The sequence below is a fragment of the Notothenia coriiceps genome, unplaced genomic scaffold, assembly GCF_000735185.1.
Source record: "Notothenia coriiceps isolate Sejong01 unplaced genomic scaffold, NC01 NC01_scaffold00007371, whole genome shotgun sequence".
In the NCBI taxonomy this organism is placed as follows: Eukaryota; Metazoa; Chordata; class Actinopteri; order Perciformes; family Nototheniidae; genus Notothenia; species Notothenia coriiceps.
In genome coordinates this window covers 191,966-212,688 of record NW_011340072.1, presented here as the reverse complement: position 1 = coordinate 212,688, position 20,723 = coordinate 191,966, and the positions used below count along the sequence as shown (strand labels likewise).

The following is a 20,723-nucleotide window of genomic DNA, read 5'->3' as shown; positions in this document are numbered from 1 at the left end:
CTCCTCCACAGCTTCCTGCTGTTTCTCCAGCCTGGGGGTGTTCCGGGCATCATTACTGTACTAATACACTGACAAGTACCTCGTACAATCCTACCTGAAAAATATCAAAAGGACCTCTTCCAAAGCAAGTTAAATGTCCCAACTTGTTCTTGCCATCTACCAAATGGCATCAAGCATGTGTAGATACATGAATTATACATATCCTCTTAAAAAACAACTTGTAATTTTAAATGAAAATTCAGGACCTTGGAAATGATGGGTGCGTCAACTCAAGCAAACAAAGAGTACCTGAGAACTTTATCATGACAAAATGTATACAAGAAGAAAACTCCATTAAACATTTACAGAACACATTGTGTACTTAGTACTTCATGACATTTTACAACTCAATGCATTTAGTAACACCATCTTCAGTGTGTCTTTAAATTAAACTTGCATACGTATGCATCAAGTTAATAGTAATCAATGGAAATAATACTTTGTGGTTATTTCTTAACGTAAGCAATTCTTAATGTTACCAACATCACATTAAATGGATTGCAGTAATGGCAGTATCGCATAGAGAAGAAAAAAAAGACAATTGTTCTACACAGATGGCACAGACAATGATCTTTGGTGATGTCATACATCAGATGATTTGAGGTGGAATCGGTTGGTTCGTTACACAAATTCAGTTTTTGAATGAAACAGAGGAGGTACAACTAGGGACATAGAGACAGAAAACTCAGTACATTTGAATTGCAAGTTAAAATATCCTTCATACAGAGTTCGAACAAATATTTCAAGTTGTATTGATAAAGGTATGTTGCACCTGTTAGAGTAGTGAGATATGTAAGGCCCTGCCTGCTTTAAAGCATGTTGCTACACTGTATTTATTGTATGTCTGAAGGCTGTCAAGTGTTCGGACATCTTGTTTTAGACACCATTCTTCAGTGAGTTTCAGTGCCGTGGCAAAGGCGAGCAGCAGAGAGAAATTAAATCATAAGGTAGCCCAGAGTACATGAGTTAAAGAGAAAAAAGGAACTAAACACAACAACCCTTAAACCAGCTCCACAGAGGACTGGTGTCCCTTATTCATTTCATCAGTCCTAACAGAATCATCTCAAAACAGGCCTTTTGATCGTCAGAAACAATCCAAGCACATTGGGTTGGTACCGATGGACGCTCCTGACCCTGCTGCTCGGGGCCTCCTGGGGCCGCTGCCCGGGGGCCCCTCAGTGGGGCCGGCTGCTGGACTCCATGCTCGGCTGCTTCTTCGTCGCTCCACACCCGTTAAACCAGCCGTTCAGCCGCTTGGTCATACCCCCGGTCAGAATATCCTGGATGTGCTGAACGATGAGGTTTATGGCAACTGTAGGAAGAGACACAGATATTGTGTAATCAGGCAAAGTGCGCGTCTGATGTTTTACCCATACATCTAAATCACAAAGTTACACAGTGATACTTCATTATAAAAAAGAAGGTATTCATTAAAAACTTACTGCTGTTCCTTCAAAAGGCCTAATTTCATGCTTTTTATAACATACTAAAGGTATCCAGATCTACATTTATTCATCCATCAAATCAGTTCAAAATGTGACTGGTTCCTAACTGTCATGTCTTATCAACTGCTTATCATTGTTCTTTTAAAATATATATATATTGGGAGAAACAGACAGGAAAAACATTTCCAACTAATAGATCCAGACACAGTAGTGGGAAAAATTATGTTATTTGTAATTGGATCTGAGGACTAGGGGCCGTCACAACTGGAATCTAAAGAGTATTAAACATAATTGATGTTACCATATTTTCATACAAAATAATGCAATAATATAAACTAAACATTTTAATCAAAAACATGTCCTTCCCAAACCTGAATTAGTTTGAAATAATAACTCTTAATTATGCTAACATGATCACAACGACAAGGCGTTAATAAGAGTCATACGTCATAATGACGTTAGCATGTAGCTCTGAGTACTTCTGTGCCTGCATACTGCTCGCTTTGTCGTGGACTTACTCAGTTATCTTTTTTGTTCAATTAACTGAATGCTAAATTCTGTGACTTGATGTTACGGTATAATACATGAGGCACAATTCAGGGCTACGTATCCTGCTTCTACATATTTAGACTTACTTGTATCTAGTTTTCTTTTGCACTTTGTTTTGGACAGTTAAAGTTATTTTCTCAAGTCAACAGACGGCAGCAGATGCTTTGACTTCCTTAGTTCCGAAAGCACAATTCCCAACAACAATAACAGCTGTGTCCTTTATGATAACCCTGTTGAGACTAGGATCTCCAACATGTGGTTTTCATTTGTTTGCTATCATCTCTCTCAACTCCAAAGCACACATACTCACCGAGGTTGTCCACTCCTCTCGGTATGATCACATCAGCGTATTTCTTGGTCTAATCAGAGTCAATGAAAAGGACACAGGTTTGACCGCGAGTCTACGCTCAGGGTCAGAGTGTTTGGTACATGTTGAATCGCACTTACTGGCAGACAGAACTCCTCAAACGCAGGCTTGACAAAAGTAATGTACTGCGCCAGAACGCTCTCCAAGTCCCGTCCACGTTCACCGATGTCACGCAGAACTGGCAGGGGAAAAAAGTTTGGGAAGAGTTAGGTTTAAAAAAATAAAAAAGTGAATAACGGTAGTCTGTACTTACTGTACAGGACTCTTGTATTTGTTTAGTAAATGTAAGGCTACCACAGGTTTGTTTAATCAGAGACACCTAGAGCAAAGGTAACAAAACAAATGTGTTGTTTTTAAATATGTGTTATATCTCTCGTCTTAGCTAAACTATGCAAACCACTGCATTCAAGTACTTTACAGATATGACGGATGTTAACATCTCATTCCAGCAGGAAAGTGAATCAATTATTTCCTAAAACTCCTATATCTTTACCTTAGTGTCTTGCATTCTTCTCTTTTACTGTAAATTAGTAAAAGACTATTTTTTAACTAATTATATTTTTAACAATATATGTTTTAAGCAGTTTTTTGTCCTATCTCTTATCTAATTTTAATTTGTTGAATGATATTTTCTCATATTTTTTGACTTTTTTAATACATTATTTTTAAATTCCCTTTTACCTTATATTTAATGTCACTTTTTTAGTTGTATCTCTCTACAGTATTTCTTCTTGTATAAAAAGGTTTGCAGTAAATGCTAACAAAAATAAAAAGCTGTTTGGGTGTATATTTAAAAAAACAAAACTGTAAGAAAAATAAAAGTGTCTTGTTTGTTACGTTTAGAAACAGATGGGATTTGCCCCTCGTCATGCTTGTGTGTCTCACCTCTTCGAGACAGACGTGTGTCTGCGTCGGTGTCCACAAACAGCTTCATCTGGAAAAGGTCACGGATCTCCTGAGAATAGAACATGAGGATGCCCTCAAACAGCACCACGTCCGCCGGGTACACCGTCACCGTCTCCTCCTTCCTGCCGCACCAGAAGACATTCAAAATAAAACACTCAGTATGCAACATCAGCTAAACCAAAGATTGTACAGAACTGAGCAATAGCGTTAGAGAAAACAGTTTCCATTCATCTCACTATGCTTTGAAAATTAATGTAGATAAAAGATTAGTGTAAATAATCCAACACAGTAGACATCCTTTTTCTGTTTAATATAATGTTACTGCTGTTTTATGATCTTATATAGCATACTGCTTTTACTTTGTCCTTTATGTGGATCAGAATCATTCACCTGGAGTGGGAAACAAAGTCGTACACAGGGATGTGAACCGTTTGTCCCTTCTTGAGGTCCCACAAAGTCGAAATAATGAGGTCGTTGTCAAATGCATCTTTACAGAGGAGTACAAAACAGAGACAATTGTTTATCAAGCATGATCAAATATGTACAAAGTATAAGGGTAGGAAGAAAAAGCGGGTGAGAGAGGGAGGAAATATTCTAAGAAAATGTTATTAAATTCAAGTCGTATATTTACGAAACAAATTCACTTGATAATCCCGGAGTTTAAAGTTGTAAATGATCTAGGAAAAACTAACACATTTAGAGAAAGATATTCTCTGGAATAAAGTCATACACATGGAAAGTAGAGGTAGATTTACTGGAACAATTTAACAGGCTACACATTTTAACACATTTGCAAAAGAAAATATTTGATTAATCTCTGAGATCAAGGTGGTTCAAAAAAAAAAGAAGAAAAATATTTGTAATATTCAGTGAATTTATATATTTTTTTCAACAACAACATTTCCACATGTCTACTTTAGGGAGGAGGAACAACAGTATGGAAAAGGTACTCACATGCACATGACTTTATTATCTCAGGAGAGTCTTTTCAATCTTAGTTTTCCGTAACTATTAGATTTGTTCATATTAATATACCACTTTAATCTCAGGAGTTCTGTATATTACTCTTATTTTTTTAACCTAGTGACCCTTACATGACATCAAATTTCACCATGCATACCTCACAAAGAGACCCGTAATCTCCTAGAGATGAACGGCTGTGTTTCTCTGGAGGTAAACAGCTGCAGGCTTCTATCCATCGCTCTGCTTTCAGACGCTACATGAATACAACAAAGCATGTGATGAGGTGAATAATACCTGGGTGGTCGAAGTTGAACTGGCCCTTGAGGGCCTTGGCCTTCTGCTCCCGGGTGAGGACCCTGTAGAAGCTGTCCTGGCTGAGGATGGCCACTTGTCGCTGGTGGTGGTCGATCTCATTCTGCCCCAGGAGCTCCATGATCTTACTGCACACTGAGGACTGGTCACACATGAAGAAAAACACTTGAGAAAATACTGCCACCCAATCTTAGTCATTACATCCTTCGGAACATGAGTGGTTTGATGTACAATTTAGACCTACTTTCATTTACTTTGCATTTAGTTGACACATGTCTTCATAGAGGAAAGCATAGTTACTAGAAACATTTATCCATGTAAAGGCTGAAACTTGGGGTCTTGGTGTGAACCTGGCAGACAGATGTGCTCGCAGACAGTGAGACGACAAAACAAAGATTAAAGTTTCCTTCAGATAACGGTTGTGGGAGAGCAGGTGCTCCTGAGAGCAGTTTGTCTGGTGGGAAAAAGAGGCAGAGAACCAGGAAGTCACACCCACAAACTACTGCCTGCTGAAAACACTTGTGTTGATCTAACCACACCAAAAATCAACCTCCTGTCACTTTCATGATACACGTCAAGGAGCACAAGCTACCTAAACGTCAGTCATTGAAGAAATATTCAGATCCATAAGTAGGCCTACTAACACTAACCACTTTGAAATACTCCTCTGTAACTCCTGAACTCAGAACCTGATTTAAGTAAATACAAGAATTGTCAGCCAATGCATCTCAGGTAAAAGTATTGATAGCGCAGTAAATGTTCCATGACAGTGTTTTATTTGTACATATGATGTTTGGGGATTGATATACTGCTGCATTCATGTGTATATTACATTAAACTGCTGATGTGGTTGGTCTCATGTTTGACATGTCTGTCTCCATATTCCAGAAGATCATCATGTTTGTGACTTTGTCGCTGTCCTATGAGAACCACTAGATACACTCAACTTTAAATAAGTTACTTAGGAAAACAGCCCTGTTTTCAGATTTGTGTCAATTTCACATAACCTTGAATATTTAAATCTATTTCAAAAACAATTACTTTGCACACTTGAATAGTGAATTGTGAATAGTATATTTTGTTTACTTGTTGTAGGTTGGCCTCATACTGTACACCGAAGCCAATCTGTGTATTTATATTGTATATTCTATAGAGACACTTTATGAATATACATATTTCACTATTAAAATGTCCTTTTTGTTTATATGAATATATTTACTCTTTATTTTTGTTCTATTTAATCTAATTTGTATTTCATGTGCATGCTGCTGTGATGAAAACATTTCCAAAATTGGGATCAATAAATGTATATTTAACCTAATATAAACTTAGAAATTCAACATGCACATCTGGAGACACGATTTCCCCTGGACATGAAGGGGAAGAAAACTGTTATCTGAGAAGTAGCTAAAGTGGACTAAAAAGTACAATATTCTAGTAGCAGCAGAAAAGGTAAAACACCTCCAAAATTACAGAAATTCAGTGAACGTACTTGGTTACATTCGACCCCTGTAAATAATAAATACATCTCATCATTACATTGGTTACACATTGAGAGAAAATAAAGAAATGTTTTCCCCTTGATGTGCGTGTCATAATCTCTGCAAAATATAAAACTATTGCATCATTTCTGATCTTCAGTGAGGATAACACCTATTGAAAGCTCTCTGAAAACCCTTGAATTCTGCACAACATTAAATACAGATCAGGAGTGATATCTCAGATATCTGCAGACATGTCCTGACATGTGGACAGATGAAGTCAGTGAGCCAGCCGGTGAAAGTAGGTGAGGGGAGAATCAGACAGAGCTGACACTGAGGTGTACAAAGAAGACAATAACAGGTCATGGAATCATCATGATCAGAACTAAAAAGGATATCTATACAATTAGTAAGTGTATTGAGGTCTTTTAAGGTCTGTATCTTTTGTATAATTATTATCTAAGTGGTAAGTGTGATATTCTCCAAGTGTCACGTGCTATCAGCCTGCAGACCCGGTGCAGCTGATGCTAATTAAGTGAAATGTCTCTTTTAACTCTCATACAGCCACCCTTTATATTCCCCTAAATTAAAAAAAAGGAAAATATCTGGAAGACTTTAAGTCTGATTTACATATGACACTTAATTTACCATCTAAAAAAAACATATTTTGACAATGCACATGTTATCCTGCTCTGATCTGCTACCGACATCTTTGCTCATCAAGTAGGCTAACAATCAGTCTAATTTATCTTACAGAGACGTGAAACAAATATGTTTTCATCCCGAAGAAAATTAGGCACGTCATCTTCAAAATTCCAAATGAAAATAAGGTGTCATCTCTAGCACGACAGTCACCTGATAAACACACAAACATGTCAACGCTGTTAATTATGGAAGGGAGCCCACCTTGCCGCTGGCGGTCCCTCCAGCCACCCCGATGAGGAAGGGCTGCCGGTGCACGCGCTCATGCTCGGCTCGGTCAGGCTTTGTCTCGCGGTCGACTGCCATGCTTCATCTGCAGCAGCGCGAGGTTGCGGCGCTCTCACACTACTCGTGCGCTCCTCCCCTCTGATGGTGATGCTGAAGGTGAGAAGGAGGCTGACGGAGAAAATTATCACACACACGTTGATGGAAAATGTGTGTTTTGCAATAACAAAACTGAGACCGCCATCTGCTTCTTTTTTTTAAGTGAAAGCATATGGAGCCCATTAAATTAGCATAACATAATAAAAAAAGAGGGATTGTTGTGTAGAGAGAACATATATTTTTAATAGTGAGACATGTTTATGCTCAGGTCTTTTCTGCAGACATGTCTGCACAGCCCTCCACTTTTAAATATAATAAACTGTAGCTTGTCATATTTTCATATGTTCATTGTCCTAAGTTTAACAGCTAAATATGCTAAATAGTTTATAGTTTTATTATCGTTATATTTTTGACTTCCTCTTATAACTTATTTTCTCAGATTCTTTATGTTTGTACCATGATACACCAAATCAAATTCCTTGTGTAAATGTACGGTCTGCAAACTTGATTCTGATATTGAAATGAAAGGATTTTTTCTTAATACATCTCTATTAAATAAAAAGTACTGCAGCGCAGCCTATTCAAAATGCAAATAGACTAAAAAGAAACACACACAATTCAAAACTGAAATGAGACACGATTGAAACGTATATTAAAATAGTCATAAAACACAACAAATGTCTTAATATGTATTGTTTAATGTCCTTATTGTGTGTTATTGTGCCCTTATGTATAACATTGTCATTTTGTTTGATTAATTGTAACCTAAACCTAATTTGAGTTTGACCACATTTCAAATAAAAGCATTTAGGCTATATTTGATTTTTCGGTGCACATTGTGACACGAAACCTCACAATGCAGTATCAAAAATACTGTGGCTAAATAAACACCTGTATGACACAGTGTTTTATTGAGAATAAAATATATATTGTTTTACCATTATACCATAGATCACTTGCACTCGGTAATCTGATTACTGTTGAGACCGGTGAACCGGAAGTACATCGTATGACCCCGTCTCTAATGCTGACAAGCCCTAAGAAACAAGTGTAATGTGCTCATGGTGTAACCTCTAAGAGCATTAAGACTATTCTCTGCGCGGTAGGAAAAACGGAACATTTAACGGAGCGGTTACAGAAACATGAGCACAATGTTCGCCGACACTATCCTCATCGTGTTCATCTCCGTGTGTACGGCGCTGCTCGCCGAGGGTGAGTGAACCCTGCTGACAGCCCGACGGGAAGCTAAGGCAAACCGCATGTTTCTACCGTCAAGGAAACATATTAATACGTTATTTATATTAACCATTCTGGATTACATATAAAGGAAGTATGGTTAACGTCATTACTATTGATGAATTGCTAGTTGTATCGCTTTTGAGGTCTAGCAATGGGCTAGCTAGTTAACGAAGCTAATGCTTGACAAGTCAGACAGTGTAGCGAATACAACTTCCGGTAACATTTCATAATAAGAGTCTTTCGTGAAGCGTGTGAACCGCTTTTAGTAATGTTGGTTTAAAGTAGGCTTTATTTATTCCATATGATAAAGTTGTTCTCTGCATTTGAACCATGCTATTTAAGTAAGATATTCATACAAATCAAATCTAAAGTATTTGTAGGCCTTTCTTATTTGACGTTCTCTTCAATACAGGAAAATCAAAGAATAACAATATTCCTTTAATTTTCACTTGCTGATTTTCCTGTGCATTTACTTTTTCTAAAGCATAATTTAAAATGAAGTAAGTTTAGCATCTGCATTTTAATTCTACTTTGACAGAAAACTGACAAACAAGAGGCTACAAAATGTGTTTACATTGTATTACTATCCACTGCTTATTATGAATCTTCGTCCAATAAAACTGCTCAATTAAACACAAATAATGCCTCCACCTAACTCTAGGGGTGTGCAAATATTTGCAAATCTTAATAACAGTGTTTTGTAGAATATTATGAACAGTTTATATAAATATATATAAGTATCAATAAACGTGTTGATCATCATACAGCAATGGCTCTTGTTGTTTGATCCATTAAATAACATGTCAGATACTGGAAATAGTGTTGTTAATATTTAATTCTCATGTATTTTGATTTTCTCCTTAGGTATTACTTGGGTTTTAGTGTATCGTACCGAAAAGTACAAGAGGTTAAAGGCTGAAGTGGAAAAACAAAGCAAAAAACGTAAGTGACATACTACTGTAGATTCTGCATGTATTGCTCTCCTGTAGATATTTTAATGCATTATCTTTTGCTTGTTTATTAGTTGAGAAGAAAAAGGAAACCATCACAGAATCTGCTGGACGTCAACAGAAGAAGAAAATTGGTAAGCTGCCAGTAAGCAATTTCACTGTGTAATAAGTTGCGTTTAACCAATGGTTGATACATTTCAAATAAAAACACACTCTGCTCTTGAACTGGACACTGATGGGTTTTCTATGACTCTGTGTATTACAGAAAGACAAGAAGAGAAGCTGAAGAACAACAACAGAGACTTGTCTATGGTGAGAGAAAATTCATATGTTGGAGCTAAATCCATTTATTGTCCTATAAAGGAGCTCATATCGGGATTTTGGTTGTTTTTAATGGAGTTTAGAATAAACTATATATATTGATCAGCAGTTTTTTGACATATTTATATAGTATTACAGTTCACGATATTTATTCTACAGTATTTGATTTAGCATTCTGTTTTATCTTATTATATTTTATTTATTGATAGTTCTTTTTCGAGCAACTTACCTTAACCGTTATGTCTATAGTATCACACTATTGTATTATACTTTTTGTTATGTCTTAAAGGGGACCTGTCATTCAAAATGCACTTTTTGATATCTTTTATATATAATCATGTGTCCCCGGTGTGTCGGGGAACTCACGCAGCGTCAGAAAATAAAACCCTCTCTCTTTTCCTCCGTACCCAAATCTCTAAAAACGGGGCTACAACGGAGCTGATCCAGATTTGCGTTCGATATGACGTAATATCTGAAATGTAGTTTGACTACAAAACTGTTTTGGACGTAAAATGGTCTTTGTTTACATTAGCATCGCTAAGACTCAGAGCTAACCTGTACTGGAGAGCATGTGTGTGAAGAAGCAGGAAATAAAAAGGAACTCACCTTGTGGTATAACCGGCAAAAGAGAAAGCCTTTGAGCTCCATACTGTTTCAGAAATAANGGACCTATCATGCTATTTTTAGGCAATAACATAGATACAAATATATAAAAAACATGTCTATGAAGTGTTTTGCTCAAAATACCAAACAGATCACCCATTCTAGCCATGCCTCATATCCCTCTATTTCACTTCCTGTTTCAAAAGTGCTTTGGGGTATAAAGCTTTAAAAAATGTACACAAAATAAAAGAGGAGGGGTCTGAGCTCATGCGGGACCCGGCAGCTACTGTCTAAACTAAATACTGCCGTGATGAAACGCCATATCATGGATTATCAAGGATTATTTCTGAAACAGTATGGAGCTCAAAGGCTTTCTCTTTTGCCGGTTATACCACAAGGTGAGTTCCTTTTTATTTCCTGCTTCTTCACACACATGCTCTCCAGTACANAAGAAAAAATTAAATAACAAACCAGATAAATAATTAAACTGCAAACACCCAGTTATGATCCCTGAGAGGCTCCTGAATTAATAGAACAGCCCTAACTGCCGCAGTTAGGGCTGTTCTATTAATTCAGGAGCCTCTCAGGGATCATAACTGGGTGTTTGCAGTTTAATTATTTATCTGGTTTGTTATTTAATTTTTTCTTCAATATCATTTACCTCGGTTATGTATTTGTTTGTTTATTTATTTGCTTGTTTGTTTATTTATTTATTTGTTATTTTATGTTTTTTCTATAACAAATGTATTTCTTTAAGAAAAAAATAATATATATGTTAATAATTTAGTTTTTGGGAGAAGGGGTGGGATTAAATAAGTGTAAACTTCTTCCCACCCCTTTCCGGATGTGTAATTAAGTAGATTATTTGTTTATACATAATTTAGAATCAGTAATATTTTTGTATATCAATTTGACACTCTTGTCTTGTTTTATACATTCAAAATAAATCAAATCAAATATAAATAGTTATCACCGTATTTCATTTTGTCCTGATTAACATTATTTAATTTCATATTCTGTTCTTGTACATATCCCATATTCTATTGACATGTACAGTATATAGACTTTTTGCACTATTTTGTATTTTATTATATATGTTGCATTGTTGGAGGAGCTCAGGTCAGAAGAATCTCATTGCCAACACTGTGGCTTTGTGCATATGAAAATAAAACCTTTGAAAAAGAAATGTTAGAAGGTGTAAGTGTGTGACGTGAATGTTGAGGCGCTCCAAGCAGAGAGGCTGGGAGTTAGAAGTGAAGGACAAATCACAGGGTTTGGTAAGAACAAGGACACGTTAATGACCTTGGGCTGCGATAAATCCACAAAATGAGGCTATTCTGGCCGGCATCGTGTCCCTGGCTTTCTTTTTTTCCTTCCGAATGCTGTTTATGCAAATGCCTTCATTCCTAGATAAAAGAACAAGGTTACAGAAGAACCTTCTCCTGCCTGCGTGCAAAGGACCCAGAGCACATCTTATTCTCCTATTCCCTACATCAGAGATTTTCAACCACTGTGCCGTGAGAGATGGTCAGGTGTGCCGCGGGAAATTGTCCAATTTCACTTAATCGGTTCAAATAAATATCCAACAGTGGCATGTTCCAAAGCAGGCTTAAACACTTCAAAACAAGAACATGGATTATTTGTTCGCCTGCGTAAACAAACTGAGAAACTGGTTAAAGAGATAGCTCTCAAAGCTAGCTACTTAGGAGCTTAACTGATAGCCAAATAGAGAGACTTGTCATTAAACTATCATTATATATAAGCTGCATTAGGCTAGAACGGGTCACTTAGTAACTGCTTTGGTTGTATGGTTGCTAGGGGATTTCTTTAATGTAAAAGATGTACCGAGGCTCCAAACAGGTGGAAAAACACTGCCCTACACCACCATCCACTCACATGTGGTTAAATGCCATACCTATCAACAATAGCTCATCCAGTCCTCCTTTTCCCTGCCTTCCTTCACCTTTCCATCACAACAACACCACCTCTGTTCTCCTTTTTCTGCCTCCATCTCTACTTCTTTCATTCATTGCCTCCCTCAGAGGCAGCCATCTCCTCCCCTTCATTGTCCCCATGTCTTTTGTTGCCCTCCTTAACAAAAGAGAACACTTGAAGATGCGATGTGTGTGTGTGTGTGTGTGTGCGTGCGTGCGTGCGTGCGTGCGTGCGTGCGTGCTTCATTTCCTCCAGACTGGCTGTTAGGGTATAATAGCTGGTGTGTAACGGGGTGTGTGTTGTATGCAGAGTTAGCACACTGCCTCTTTAAGTCGGAGAGAGTGACAGCTTGCAGCTATGCTTGGTTCTTACCCCCCCCCTGCCATTACTGCTACACACTGCTGTTTGCTGCCACACACATGCACTTTGTGAGCATTATCTGATGCACAATGAGTCATTGTGGTGCACGAAGCAGGCCCACCAAGAGGGCTTTTGGTGAGTGTTGCGCTGTAAAAACATACATTTGCACCAGCTTCTAAAAAACCTTTAGAGGTATACGTGTGTGTTGTGGTTATCGTAATGGAAAGTGATGATTGTTTGAAGATACTACAAATAATCACAATACGTTGATGTCCATAGTCTGGCATTCTTGAGTTAACTGAATAATATAAAAATAAACTTAAAAGTGATTCCAATTTATATTTTGATTTCCGAGAACACAATCCCACATCAAGATACAATAACTTAAAGGTGCCATTTCTTCCCCTGCATGTGAGAAGGGGAGCTTGAACATGTGTTTAGTGGCTGACGGGTAATGGCACTACAAACCTTATTCCAAAAAATAGGATGTGCTGTAGAGATGTTGACGCAGCAATAACAAGAAAACAGTTTTTCAGTCATTTTTAGACATGTTGCGCAATTTATTTTGGAGCAGTTTATAATTCAGAGAAGTGTTTGGTATAAAATTGGATGCTGCAACAAAGCTAACATGAAAACTTTCTTTTATTTTGGACTCTTCGGTCTCTTTCTTCTAATGTCACCAATGAGTTGCATGTCAAAATCCTCCACAGTTTAAATGTAGGCTTTAGATTAATAAGGAAATGGAAAAACCTTAGCTTTCCTGCAGCTCTTACACACTCAACACCATCTCAGACTCTGCTAGAGACGATGAACAATCATACATAACAATCACATACAGTTTGTGATGATGCTGTCATAGAGGTGTGTAAATGCTAAACACACATTACTGATTCATGGGGTGCGACTGCTGCTTTTTCATTTTACACTGTAATAGCTGTCATGAGGACCCATTAAGAAATCCATAACATATTTTTACTGCCGTGCATTTGTTTAAAGGGAACATGTCAGGGATGTTTGGCCGCGCTGAATGGTGTTTCCCACTGGCTCGTATGCTGGAGGAAAATGTCACGATAAAAAGAATATTACAGTACTTGTGAATTATAGCATTTGTCACGGCTGTCATTCATCTCCCTCCGGCTGAGTCAACACTCAAAGACTCATATTTTCCCCTTCTTGTTAAACCTGCATTGCGTTTCGCATCGTGAGAGTCCTTTGATGCTCTGGCTTCACAATCAGAGACATTCAACAGGAAATTGCAATTAGAGGTGTTTAGTTTATGAAAGGGCATCAGCATCCCTGACTGAATCAGTAGCTACATATCTACTGAAATGTGCTGTTGTAGGTTCAGATTTGGTATTCTTAAAGTAAAGTATGTTTCTTCATGGTGAATAGCTTGCTGAAGGACTGAGAGAGGTACAGAAATACATCCGTGATATAATATGCCCCTTTCACACGAACGCGGTTCCAGGGCCGGTTCGGAGCCAGATCTTGAAAAGCACCGTTTTTTCCTGTTCACCCCGCAGCGGAGCCGCCTCTAAGCTCCGGAATCCGGTTCGTTTCAAGCACCAAAAAATTGTCGGTCTAGAAGCAAGAACCGCATACGTCACGCTTACATCGGAGGGGGGCGAGATTAACCTGAGCTAACAGTTAAAGGCGAGTATGGCAAATGAAAGTTGTAACAAGCAGTAGCGCTGAGCAAAGTGACTAGAACGCAACCCACTTATTAAAAAAAACACACTTTATAAAGTCAGGCAACACTAACCAGGCTTCGTGTGATTCTGTTTATTTGCACCTTACTTTGATCATCCGTTCGCTGTTATTGATTATTATGGCGAGCAGGAAGACGTTTTGTTTTGTATTATAGCAGCCATCGGATGGAATCAATACATGGGCTGCACAGGTTGTCATGTCCGACTATCACAAGTAGAATCATAATAAAAAATACGCTGGTAAAATGTGCCTGTAGAAAACGGCTTATGCCACAATAGGATAGCAATAGCAAGTAGTCAGTTTAGCTTCGGTTGCTATGCTAACATCACCCATTTTATACCAGAGACACTTTCATAACAGCGTTGTGATGCCAAACAGCGTCAATTCAGACTGACACACATTCACTTATGGGGAATTGGGGAAATGTATCAGCTGCTTGTGTGACAGTCAGACAGTGGATACTTTAGAGAGGCCGCTCTAAAGTATGAGCTAACCCGGAACTAACGGGAGAATAAACTCCAGTGGACGAGCAGCACTGCAGCGGTCGGTAAACACATTAATAAACAATGAACCACGGCACTCTGGAGAAAAGTATAAGGTTGGAGAAGTCGTTATTTTATTTAATCTGACTTTGTATGATTAAAAGCAACACGATCATCGACCCGACGCTGTCCCCCATTGTTGTTGTTGTGAGCGCAGTTGGGGAGAAAATCAGTAACGTAAACGGTGACGTCATGACGCACCAGCGGCAGCACCAGTCGGACTCTGGGCGGTGTGAACAAAACGGGGGCTGAAAAGAAAAACCGGTTCCGAACCAGAAAAGCTCTAGCACGGAGCTAGAACGGGAACCGCATTGGAGTGAAAGCCCTATCAGTCAAAGTTTCATAAAAACATCTTATTTTATAGGGAACTCACCAGCTAACCTCAGAAAACAGAACACGTCTCATAATTTCTGGCTTTTTTTGTAACAATTTCCCAATTCTGGTCAAATATACTTCAAGTCTTCCCAGCTAAATACAAGATCTCATTTATTTAAATATCCCATCTTTACTTCAAGAAATCAAACCAAGACATTTTGTACTTGTTCTATTGGCATATAAATAACAGATATTGTATTGATATCATATATATAATGCAATATACACATTACAAGGGAGCCCCGACGTAAATTTTATTTTTAACTCTTTTCATTTATTTTATCGAAAAACTTTTATACACGTAGAATTTTCACGAACTAAAATCTATTATTTTATTTTCACATCGTCGTCGAACTCAAGGGAAAAAGAAACAAAATGGCAAAGTGTAGTTAACTGAATTGACAAAGTTTGCTAATCATCTTGTTTCAAGTGTTTCCCTGTCCACCTTAACCAACTAGGGGCCACCCCTGCCCCCTTGCCACTCTTCAACATGGTGATTGGAAGTGTGCGCGAGGCCAAATTCCATTCTTTTTACCTTCGTTTAACTGTGGTGGAGTGTGTTTTAACAGTGGGGAAGTGACCGGTTGATGTGTCTTTTAATAACCTTCAATCCTCCGACTACCGTCTCGACCTTGGTTTGTTATTTATACTTCTATATTAAATTATCGCGTAATTTCATCGGCGAATTTTAGACTTATTAAAGTCACACGTAGGACTGGGCCCACTCCCTGTGATCCGATATGACGAGTCCGGTTAGTGGACATTCATATATAAAACAAATTTATCCTGAAGAGACAAGTAAAATAAGATGAGACTAAATTAACAAGACATAATAACATCCGATTTTGCCGCTAAATGACTCCTCTAAAATTTAGAGTCTAGACGAGTTGAGTTGGATTGCTGTCGAGTCAGTGCGCGACGTTCTGGGACGTAATGTTATCGTCCTTGTGAGACCAACTACGCTTCAACGTTTGTCGCACTATCATTTCGAGGAGTACGATTTTAGTAAATTTACTCGCGTAACTTTAGTCTTATTGAGTCACACGTAGGTACTGGGCCAATTCAATTCTCTCTTGTTCTCAATGCGGTACCACTCTTTTTTTTATTTCATTTAGTGCGTTTACGTCGCCTTTTATTGGATTTCAAAAATAATTTTTATTTAAGACTTATTGCTAGAGACTCGATTTAATTTTATTCCGAAAGGCTGACTGGGTCGGTCGACCGTGGTGTTGCTACGTGTACTTCGTGTGTCCCTGAGAAATTACATCCATTAAATGTCTAAAAGACAGTCTCAATATGTATCTGAGGTGTGAATTGTACTTTCTGTATTTGATTGGCAGTCAGTTGTTGATTACATGCAGACGTTGATAAAGCTGCAGTCTATCACACTAATTCATAAAGCAACTTAGACATTTTGATGTTCCGGACCTTTGCATGGGGACATTTTCTCTAACTGTACCTCGTTGAATTTAAATTTAAATGCACGTTTTCACTGCTCACATATATGCGGGTTCGGGTCGGGTTGCGGATCTTGTGCCGACGGGTCAGGTTGCGGAACTAATTGGCAATATGTGCGGGTAGCGGGGCGGGTTCGGGTCTTGAAAATCAGACCCGTGCAGGACTCTGCTGTACGGTACATAAGGATTTTTGTATTTTATGTAGGCTACTTAAATGCTGAATCCTGTTAATATTCAGAATTTAGAAAAAGGTCAAATATTGAATCTGTATAGTTCTGGAACTATAATGGTAGTTTCATACAACTTGATATTACAGTCCTAGAAGGTGTCAGCTGAATGCTGTGAATATACAGCTCTATTTACAGGGACGATGACGCTCAGTTTAGTACAAAGCAGGGAAGAGGGAGTAAAAGACTGGAACAAGTGGAAAAGTGTCTCACTTGCTGAAGCTAAGGCTGAGGTCTGTAGCAGCTATGCTGTTTGATACTTTTCATCTGAAGATTTACCATTTAATGGTCTTCTTTGACGCTTTGTTCCTGCACACAGTTCTGATCCAATGCAGTGGAAACTCCACAGCAACAGGTGTGTATCATATTTGCATTTCTTTATATTAATAACTGTAGTTTTAATAGTTGTGTTCTCTGGTGTTAAATGGTGTAAAATGTTTCCTATGGGGCTTTCACACCAACGCGGTTCCAGGGCCGGTTCGGAGCTAGAGCATGAAAAGCACAGTTTTTTCCTGTTCATACAATCCGGTTCATTTCAAGCACTACAAAATGTTCGGTCTAGAACAGGTCTAGAAGCAGGAACCGCATACGTCACGCTTACGTCGGAGGGGGTCGAGATTAACCTGAGCTAACAGTTAAAGGCGAGTACGGCAAATCAAAGTTGTAACAAGCAGTAGCGCTGAGCAAAGTGACCAGAACGCAACCAGACACTTTATAAAGTCAGGCAACACTAACCAGGCTTCGTGTGATTCGGTTTATTTGTACCTTACTTTGAACATCCGTTCGTTGTTATTGATCATTATGGAGAGCAGGCAGACGTTTTGTTTTGTATTATAGCAGCTATCGGATGGAATCAATACATGGGCTGCACAGGTTCTCATGTCCGACTATCACAAGTAAGTGGGGGCGAAGTCGATAGGGACTTGGCTTGGCAACTGGAAGGTCACCAGTTCAAGTCCGGGCAAGACCAAGTGCTACCGAGGAGTCCCTGAGCAAGGTACCGTTCCCTACACTCCCCAGTCGCTGTTCAAAAATGGCAGCACACTGTTCCTAACACTAGGATGGGTCAAATGCAGAGAAACAATTTCCAAACACCGGGATTAATAAAGTATATCAAATAAAGATTGTTTTTTGTTTGAAACGGAAGTTATTGGGGTTTGTATATGATTTAGATATACATTTGTATAAAAATATGCAATAATATACACATTGAAGGCAATATTTTCTATGACTAATTTTAAACTGTATTATAATGAAATATGTTTTGGGGGAAAATACAAAAATTAGCCCTTTTACTCATATCATACTGTATTTTCAACTTAATATTATTAGATAAAAACCTTTTTGCATATTTCAATTTTTATTTTTCACATAAATAACAACAGCACTTGCAGTCATTGTTATTCTATCTGATAGTATATTTCCTGCCTTGTTATTTGAGGCCGACTGGATGACACGAATGGAGCATGTTTCCATGAGATAAAACAGGAAATAAGGCTAAAAAAGGACCATCAGCAGGAAGTGAGTGACACAAGTCTGCATCCAAAACAGCAGCTGGGAAATATGGAAGAAAGAGTATTTCTGTTCAATGATATGGTGCTTATAATGATGGCATCATGTGTTTATTAATGCAATTATTAAACAAATATCTCTTTCTAAAGGTAATGTAACAGGGAAATGTGAACTGGTTTAAAAACTATCCAGCAATATAATAATTAAATGCATTTATTGTCGCGCTTCCAAGTGCTCAGAGCGATTTACATTACATGTTACATTTATCAGACATGTAATACATCAATACTTTGGACAATATAACCACATGAGGAATTTAGGGTGAAGTGTCTTGCGCAAGGACACAACACATTTTCCCCAGCTCCCTTGATAGGAGCAGTGCACTAGCCCACTGCCCACAAACATTATCCATACTCTATATGAAAGTTAGTTATAAAGGTTATCATTTAGTTATTCAAACTCTATTCATACTGCAACTATCAAAATGAGGTAACTTCTTACAGAGCTGAACTTATTTTGATTTGATTATTAAGCCCTGGTCCAATGGTGTCATCCAGTCTGAACTTGGAATTTCATCAAGCGTTCATCAAACCTTGGGCAGACACAGTTAACGGGCCTTTGTCTTCATCATGCATTGAAACGTTTTAGGCCGCCTCGGAACACATCCCAAAAGGGCCCTGCACTAGTATCATCGATGAAAATGCCTGAGCCAATGAGATTTCAACCAAAATGAGGATCAGTCCAAATTAGAAGGGGCTACTCGTATCTCCCCTAAATATTGAAAGCATTAGATTAGTGTAACATGCAGTGTTCCACTCTGCTTTTTAGTGTCTGCAAGGACCAGGCTGACCTGTGCCACGTCCAAGGGGTTTACAGTAACTACTGACATCAGAAATAAAATATAAACACTTTTTGACCTCTGGCAAGGTCAGCTTGGAATGGATCGGTCCTATGAGAGTCTTCATGAACTTCCCGGTGTCCCTAAGAGAGTTTCAGATCTGTTTCTGTCCTCCAGCAGTGGTCCGGTTTTCAGTCCCTGAGGACCACCACGTCTGTCTGCAATGCGGGGGCTCCGACAGCTCTGATGTAGTCTGGACTCACCGTGACCGGAAGGTTCTGGTGTCCCGGCAGGGCAGCTACGAGACCAACAAGGATCCCCAGCGCTACGACCTGCTGTCTGACGGGGGGCTCTGCTTGCTGCGGCTCGACGACTCTGACGGGGGGGTCTTCAGCTGTAACCAGCAGCTGGTGGCCGAGCTGCAGGTGATGACAGGTAGGCTGCTAAATTTGGAGCTTTATGGGAGTGAGGAACATATAGAGAAGTGTGTCTTTAAACAGTTGGATAGCAAATTAAGGTTTGAGTTAGGTCTAGTTTTAGTTTTATTTAGTACGTTCTGAAACCTAAAAACGAGAGGCTTGAAACTTGCCTCAGATGTATCAAAGAGAACAATTACACTTGGGGTGCATTGCCCTCAGGAAGTGACATATTTAAAGAAATCTGTCAATTATTAAAGATGTTTGCTATTTCATCTTTCATATACACCCACACACACACACACACACACACACACACACACACACACTTAAGTCACAATTGGGGACACACATCTTTACACCCCCCCTTAGGGGACACCACTTTCTGAAGGGGTTAGAGAGATGCTGGTAAGTGGAAAGTATTACTGGGAGTGCCAACATTATCAAAATCACTTGAGATTTTAGTTTAAAATAACTTTTGTCCAACCAGAATTAAACCTTCAGATTGGGGACAAATCATTTAAATGTCCTTTTTGGGGACTCCAGATATACACAAATACACAAACTGATAAAAGTGACTTTTGGGTACCACACTTTCCCATTGGGGATACGAGTCATTAAATGTCATTATCAGCAGGGGTGCAGTGGGAGGCGTGTGGTGTAGTGTATTGTGCATTGGTGTTTGGATCAGGGGGTCACAGGTTCAAACCCCACTGCAATCAGCATGTCGTTGTGTCCCTGAGACACTTCACCCCAAACTGCACCTGTGGGGATTGTCCACAGTATTGAGCATGTAAGTCGCTTTGGATAAAAGCGTCTAACGACTGACATGTAATGTAATCAGCAGCATGTATGTATTTTGTTAAGCTAATTTTAGTAAGGAGGACATGTAAAGTGGGTAAGAAATTCATCCTTTCACACTGTTCTCCAATAGATCTAAATAAAACTGTTTAACTCTATCAAGCTAAACTGATACAGCTCAAATACATGAACATAATGTAAAGACAAAATACAACTCAAATATATTAACATAATGTAAAAACCACAGAGATGATTCAAAATATGGGCGTGGACCAAGCCCTTAATAAGTAGCTCGCCAAGCAAATCCAAAATGTAGAAAATACACCAAAAAAAAGGAAATGTAATTAAA

At 38.6% G+C, this 20,723-nt stretch overlaps 2 protein-coding genes across 2 annotated transcripts in view; one reads left to right on the top strand and one right to left on the bottom strand.

Moving 5' to 3' along the window:
* Positions 1 to 20,723, top strand: part of man2a2 (mannosidase, alpha, class 2A, member 2) — a 54,098-nt gene that overhangs the window by 25,252 nt on the left and 8,123 nt on the right. The window lies entirely within an intron of this gene.
* Positions 262 to 7,117, bottom strand: uck2a (uridine-cytidine kinase 2a). The gene is made up of 7 exons (XM_010769471.1): positions 6,969 to 7,117; positions 4,564 to 4,723; positions 3,697 to 3,793; positions 3,286 to 3,428; positions 2,481 to 2,578; positions 2,344 to 2,392; positions 262 to 1,351 (listed from the first exon to the last, which is right to left on the bottom strand). The coding sequence occupies exons 1-7, from the start codon at positions 7,068 to 7,070 to the stop codon at positions 1,215 to 1,217; spliced, it is 786 nt and encodes a 261-aa protein (XP_010767773.1). The 5' UTR covers positions 7,071 to 7,117; the 3' UTR covers positions 262 to 1,214.

Bases quoted from the DNA above. Each gene is read 5' to 3' on its own strand.
- uck2a (XM_010769471.1), bottom strand. From the start codon at position 7,070: ATGGCAGTCGACCGCGAGACAAAGCCTGACCGAGCCGAGCATGAGCGC. The intron at 4,724-6,968 runs GTGGGCTCCCTT...ATGTGTGACCAG, and splicing joins GAGGGACCGCCAGCGGCAAG to TCCTCAGTGTGCAGTAAGAT. The intron at 2,579-3,285 runs GTGAGACACACA...TTCCCCTGCCAG, and splicing joins CACACGTCTGTCTCGAAGAG to TTCTGCGTGACATCGGTGAA.